The 7,053-nt window shown below is 40.6% G+C and overlaps 1 protein-coding gene across 1 annotated transcript; it reads left to right on the top strand.

The window, feature by feature from the left end:
- Window positions 1-440: 440 nt before the first annotated feature.
- On the top strand, window positions 441-6,633 carry LOC121386518 (zinc finger protein 2 homolog). Its single transcript, XM_041517448.1, has 2 exons — window positions 441-506; window positions 3,914-6,633. Exon 2 carries the CDS (start codon window positions 4,051-4,053, stop codon window positions 6,034-6,036), a length of 1,986 nt encoding a protein of 661 aa, XP_041373382.1. The 5' UTR covers window positions 441-506; window positions 3,914-4,050; the 3' UTR covers window positions 6,037-6,633.
- The last annotated feature ends 420 nt before the right edge of the window (window positions 6,634-7,053 follow it).

Here is a 7,053-nt window from a genome sequence, read left to right as displayed (position 1 = left end):
TGAAAAATAAAAACTGTAATTAACGGGTTCCATCTCACTATAGTCCGTCCCCAAGGGAACACTTTTTTTTTCATACTAGGGAATTTACAACAACTTATTTATTTTTGAGCCGATTGATTTGTAAATTTCACGCAAAAATAGTAGGGTTTTTTTGTTTTTTTTTCCAAAACACTTTTACTGTTCTTTTTTACGTCACACCAAACTGAAATTATTTACAAAAAAACAAAAACAAAAACAAAACATTTTTATAGAATGATGGGACGGACTATAATACTATATGTCAAAATTACCAAATGTTTGACATCCAATAGCCGATGATTGATGAATCTAGTGGTGTCGTTTAACAAAACAAACTTTAACTGTCAACTAAAACCGAAAACATCCGCGAGAGTGAGTTTCTTCAGTCTGGACGTAATTTCGGTTCAACTATTAACCTAACCCGGAAGTTGCCATGTGTCTTTGTTGGTGGTCTTGCAGCTTTTTGCTATTGTTGTTTACAATTTGAGGTAAAATTGTACGCGTTATATTATCATAATTATGGTTATCTTATTCGGTTTCGCTTTTTCAGGTTTCATTATATTTGTCAGAACAGCAATAGTGCTCTGTTATTTTATAAAAAGATGGAAGGCGTACAGTTTAGTATCTAAAAACCGTATCAAAACTGAGATTCGGACTAAAAACTACTACAATTTAGCACTCGTATAATATTATAAACAGCCAAACAGTCGTATATATAAAGTGCAGTGGATGCTGTGTTATGTCTGTTGAACGATGCCTATCAATATGGATGTAATCATGTTTGAGATTGTTGGCTTTCTTATCTAACCTAGATCAGGTGTAACTGTCACCATATCATGCCATATTGCACATGTTGAGTGGAACCAGAATTCCTCTGCTGTCTACAACAAAGCCATCATCCATTACATCATATAATTTAACGCACATTACATGACGTTATGCAAGTGGCGTCATGTCAAAACGGCATTATTTTTACAGTTAAATGTTTACAATACAAAATAATACGACTGTGGTTCAGGCATCAAAATAAGTCGAGAACGGTAATTCAGGTTACCGAGAGGTTACCACATGTAAGAAAAGTCGAGAACGGTGTTTCGTTCTCAACAAAAATTTCAACGAACTGTAGTTTCGTTTCCGAACGTAAACCAGGCAATGCATTCCGGACTTCAGTGTTTCATTTTCTCATAAGGAAGTGCATTGATGTTTGCGCGCACTTGTGCAATTGCAAGCAATTATAGTCATTCCGTGTTTAAGCAGCGTCGACTAGATGAATTTACTTCCGCGTTTCGGATTTCTCGTACAAAATTGCACTGATGTTGGTGCGCACTTGTGCAATTGCAAAGTAATTTCGGCAATCCGCGTTTTCATTTACTTCTGGATTTCGTTTCTCGTACGATGTTCGCGCACATCGATACAATTTCAGAACATCCACGTTAAAAGTAGTTATTACAGGAATTAAATTCTAACTATCATATAGTTGTGGTAACCTATAGGTTACCAGGCTATATTTTGTGGTAACCTGTAAATGGGTTACCAGACACAATGCTTATTTCGATGACTGTGGTTGCATTAAAAAATTATAATTTTTCTATACTACTAAAGCCGCTGAGCACTTATGAAAATATAACACTGACAAAGCAAAGTTTTTAGGGGGAGAACGGTTTACATGCACGACGTCCTTACGTCGGATGTGTTTTAACGCAATGTCATCGTCTAAATCATCTTAATTGGGCACGTGTACACACTCATTGGATACGGCGACGCTGGAATACCGTTCTTTTTTCGGATTAATCCCGATTTTCTTTACAACGTGGTGATGGCAGGGTGCGCGTCTACCGTTGGAGAAATGAACGCTATGCTGACTGTTGTGTTCTTGAACAAGAGCGTTTCGGGGATGGGGGTTCTGTCATTGTCTGGGCAGCCATTGCCCATGGTTATCGTTCACCACTAGTCGTCACTGATGGCAATTTATATGCTCAACGTTACCGCGATGACATTCTCGCTCATCACGTCATTCCTCTGTTCCATAACAATGCCAACATCTCGATTTTTCAGCATGATAATGCCACCTCTCATACAGCTAGGACAAATAACATTGATTTCATTGATGACTGGCCCACTAAAAGTCCTGATCTCAACCCCATCGAGCATGCCTGGGATAGTCTGGACAGGCGATTGAGGCGTGGTCCCAACCCACCCGCTAACGTCAACGAACTTCGTCAAGCGCTCATTCAGGAATGGAACAATATTCCACAGGCAGAAATCAACACTTTAGTCAATTCTATGCACCTGCGATGTACTGCAGTGGTCAATTCAAGAGGTGGTCATACCAGTTATTAAGTGGGTGTTTTTATTTTTAACCCCTACCACACTTAGTCAAAATTTCTCCCAGTTTCTGTTAACCTATGGCCATGATTTTTGCACCAAACGATGCATCATGGAACACTCTTTAAACGCATATATAACAATTATTCCCCCGGTTTGTTTTCATCAAGTTATGTTGAAGCAAAGTTAGCGGAAGTTTCTTATTTTGTTCAGTATATATAGACTGTTTTCCGTTACTTCTACGTTTAATTTAAATGTTCTTGCGAACTACTCGGCACACATCTAGTTGACGCTGCTAAAACGCGGACGTTCTGAAACTGTATCGGAACCGCGGAAGTCAGAAATGTTGGCTGATTTACGTTCAAAAACGATACTACTGTTCGTTGTACTTTTTGTCGAGAACGAAACACCGTTCTCGACTTTTCTTACATGTGGTAACCCCCTGGTAACCTGAACGAGCGTTCTCGACTTATTTCGATGCCTGTATAACAGTTCTAAAATAACATTTTAATTAAATATTTATTAAATCAAAGTTCCGAAGTCACCGATAATATGACGTCGCCGTGGTTACTACAGATGTAGTTTGTCTTCACCTACTCCAAATAAATCTCATCAAAATGTTATGCTGAGGTCTAACAAGTCTTGTCGGCTGTAAACATTGACAGCAAAACATTATTAACCGAGTTAATGGTAAATATCAAAATGTTATGCTGAGGTATAACAAGTCTTGTCGGCTGTAAACATTGACAGCAAAACATTATTAACCGAGTTAATGGTAAATATCAAAATGTTATGCTGAGGTATAACAAGTCTTGTCGGCTGTAAACATTGACAGCAAAACATTATTAACCGAGTTAATGGTAAATATCAAAATGTTATGCTGAGGTATAACAACCAAGTTAATGATAAATATCAAATGGGTTTATGACATTGATATTATGGGTAAGTTATAGGATAAATACAATTATAGTGTAATATTTAGCATATCCAGTGTAGTCAAAGTACATGTACATGTATGTGATATTTTTCAGATCACATAGTTTGAGAATTTGATAACTTTCCTAATTAGATGTAAATTAATGTGGGTCACAGCACTACACTTTTAATGACATTTGTACTAGGGTGACACTCCATAATTGATGTTTGCATTCATAGCCATCAAACAAAAACATTTCAGTAGCAACTTTACACTGTAAGCTGTCCAGCGTTTAAAAAACAAAAAATTTAAGCACTAATTTAATTTTATGTAAGGATATCCAAAATGATATATCATTTACGTTTGACGTCATTTACATTAAAAAAGACACTGCTTCACATATTCTTACACCATTTGAGTTTAGAGTAATGTTGCGTATACAATTTACAAAAATATGTTGTATTAAACTTGAGATTATATGATAAAGAGATTATTACCCTCGTGTGTTATGATATGATACTGCTGATAAGGAAACACACTGGTACCGTAATAACCTCTATATATTATGTGCTGTATATTTAAAAAAAAATATGTTGGTTTGTTTATATGTCCTTTATTCTTTTCTGTGTTAAAACCACTACTGTTGTTTTTCAGTCAGCATACAGATGATGGAATAACACAAAAATGTGTGTGTTGCCTGGAGACTGGTGTTGGATGAAGTGATAACATTAAGCAACTTAATGTAGCTCATGTGTCTGTGGCTCCACTGACAGTTTACCTCAACCAGTTACATGATGGATACTGTTATAAAGACTGAAGTTGTCTCCGAGTCTGGGTCCGATGTGAAGGGCTCTGGATCGCATGGTGTAAAGATCAAACCAGATCCTGATGCTGTGGACTCTGGATCACATGGTGTAAAGGTCAAACTGGATACAGATGCTGTGGACTCTGGATCACATGATTTAAAGATCAAACCGGATCCTAATGCTGTTGACTCTGTATCACATGGTGTAAAGATCAAACCGGATCCTGATGCTGTGGACTGTGTATCACATAATGTAAAGATGAAACCTGATACAGATGTTGTGGACTCTGACGGGAATGTCACAAAGCCCGGTGTAGATGCGAAACCAGACAGCACTGACAGAAAGGTTCTTACTAAACCAAGTAACACTGACAGGCAACCTGACATTACTCATACAAAGCGCAGCAATGATGGAAAACTTCATGTTCATACTAAAAGTGAGAGCACCAAGAGGAAACGGAAGACGCATCTTAAAATGGATGGCACTGCGAGAAAGCCAGATGTTGATACTGAACTTGAGGCTGTTGATAAAAAGTTGGACGTTGATAGAAAGCTGGACGTTGATACTAAACCAGATGTTGCTGGTGATAAAGTGGGTGTCCGTAAGAGTGACCGCCGTACTGCAGGGACTACACGAGGTGGCGGAGACAGGACAAAGGTGATGTTGGCTACTAAGGAGTCTGTCACAGCTGCTCGTTCGTTGTCTGATTCAGAGCTGAATGGCGTAGATGCCTGTTCCGACAATGAATCGGATATTCAGTCGAAACACACAGAAGCGCACTGCATAAAGACTGAACCCGACAGCATGGATTGTGATGTAGATAACACTGGTGGTTTACACACTAGCATGGAGGATGACCAAAGCAACATGAGTGCTGAGGAAGGCAACATGAGTGGTGGACTAGATAACATGGGTGTTGGACTAGATAGCATGGGTGGTGGACTAGATAACATGGGTGGTGGACTAGATAACATGGGTGGTGGACTAGATAACATGGACACAGGAGGACAGTTTGGAATGGTTGGATTGCCATTCAAGTGTGAGGTGTGCTGGCGTTGTTTCCCGGAGAGTGAGGGGCTGGACAAGCACATGTTGGTTCACACTGCGGACCAACCGTTCGGCTGTGAGGTGTGTGGCAAGTCATTCACCCAGGCGCGCTACCTGCGCTCTCACATGCTGCACCACACAGGTGAGCACACGTTCAAGTGTGACCTGTGTAACAAGGGCTTCGCGTCGAGCGGCGACCTCCGCAAACACGTGCTCATCCACACCGGGGAGCGACCCTTCGAGTGCGAAATCTGCTACAAGCGCTTCGTGCAGATGGGCAATCTGAAGCGCCACATCCTCATCCACACGGGAGAAAAACGCTTCGAGTGCGGATACTGCTCGAAGAACTTTTCGCAGAGCTCGGGCCTCAAGAAACACGTCCAGATCCACACGGGTGAGAAGCCGTACCAGTGCACAGTGTGTAGCAAGTCATTCACCCAGAGCGGCCACCTCGTCGCCCACTCCATGACACACTCAGGCGACCGCCACTACGAGTGTGAAGTCTGCTTCAAGCTGTTCTCGCTCAGCGGCGATCTCCGCAAACACATGATCGTCCACACCGGTGAGAAACCATACCGCTGCGACATCTGTTCCGAGTACTTCGCTCTGCGTGGCAATCTCAAAAAGCACATGGCTGTTCACGTGGAAAGCAAGGTGTTCCGGTGTGAGGTCTGTTCCAAGTGTTTCGCCACGAACGCGTATTTGAAAAAACATATGACGACCCATGTAGGCGACCGGCCGTATCGCTGCGAAGTGTGCTTCAAGACCTTCGCCGATGGCGGCAATTTACGCAAGCATATGTTTACTCACAGTGACGAGAAACCATTTGAGTGTGTCGTGTGTTTCAAGTCGTTTGCACAGAGCAGTGCCTTAAAGAGGCACATGTTAACACATGCTGGTCCAAGTGACGCTCCTTCCTCGTAAACTCTAGTTACGTAAACTCTGTTACCTATGTCGACAGAACGAGGGAGGGGGAGAGATAGAGATGGGGGAGGAGGGGATAGCTAATGGAGAAGTTTGGGAGAGACTTTTCCCCCACTTTTCTCTGCTGTCAGTCAGTTTATAAGGCAGAGACCTCGTATAAAGAAAATCTTGTACTCTCTCGAAGACTACGTCAGAATGATATTCTGAGTCACATACATAATATTCCGCTGGTTTTGGAACATCCAAGTTCAGAACCTCCACCCAGAACAATACTACTATTGTAGTTGACGTGGACCTTTTTTATATGAATGACTTTTTAAAATATGCTGATGGGATGAGTGTAATGTGTTTGTTTATCTATAAAATATCTGTACTCAGTGGCTGTAGTGTGTGAACAGGGCTTGAACATAACAGAACCCACGGCAATTGCTGTAAGTCAGGACCATCACCGATAGCACTTTTGTGCCGCTGGATAAAAATTCCTGCAAATGGTAAAACTCCTCAACAACAGCAAATTGTATACACCTGGCCCTGTGCTTATAAACCTTAAAGTCTAGACTTTAATAAAGTCCAGACTTTAACGTCATGGCAACGCCATTCAAATAGCATTACTGTTTATTAAAGTCTAGACTTTAAGTTTTATAAGCACAGGGCCAGGTGTACTTTATCTGCCAGTATTTAACATTTGTACATTTGAAATATGTCTGCAAAATAACCTTTCAGCAGGGTTAGCTTTGGCACTCACCAAATTCGCGAATTTCAATAAGAATTAGCAAATTTTATTTTAATTTGGCGAAATAATTTCATGAAATGATATTTTGTTAGAATATAACTGGGTTTCTGTCATTTTTTAAGTTTAGCAGATAATTTGGCGAAATGCTCTGGTAACCCAGAGCTAACCCTGCTTTCAGTCATGTTTATTAGCTGCACTAGTCACTTTTTATTTTTAAAATGCCATAGGCAAGTGCAAATTGCAGTCTGTAAGCCATTTTACTCACGGCAATTTTTTTTTAATGT

Source organism: Gigantopelta aegis, chromosome 12 (genome assembly GCF_016097555.1).
Source record: "Gigantopelta aegis isolate Gae_Host chromosome 12, Gae_host_genome, whole genome shotgun sequence".
Classification (NCBI taxonomy): domain Eukaryota; kingdom Metazoa; phylum Mollusca; class Gastropoda; order Neomphalida; family Peltospiridae; genus Gigantopelta; species Gigantopelta aegis.
The sequence above is the reverse complement of the archived record's forward strand: the minus strand, read 5'-3'. Positions and strand labels throughout refer to the sequence as shown.

What these genes read in the sequence shown, in the direction of transcription:
- LOC121386518 (XM_041517448.1), top strand. Translation starts at nt 4,051, where the DNA reads ATGATGGATACTGTTATAAAGACTGAAGTTGTCTCCGAGTCTGGGTCC.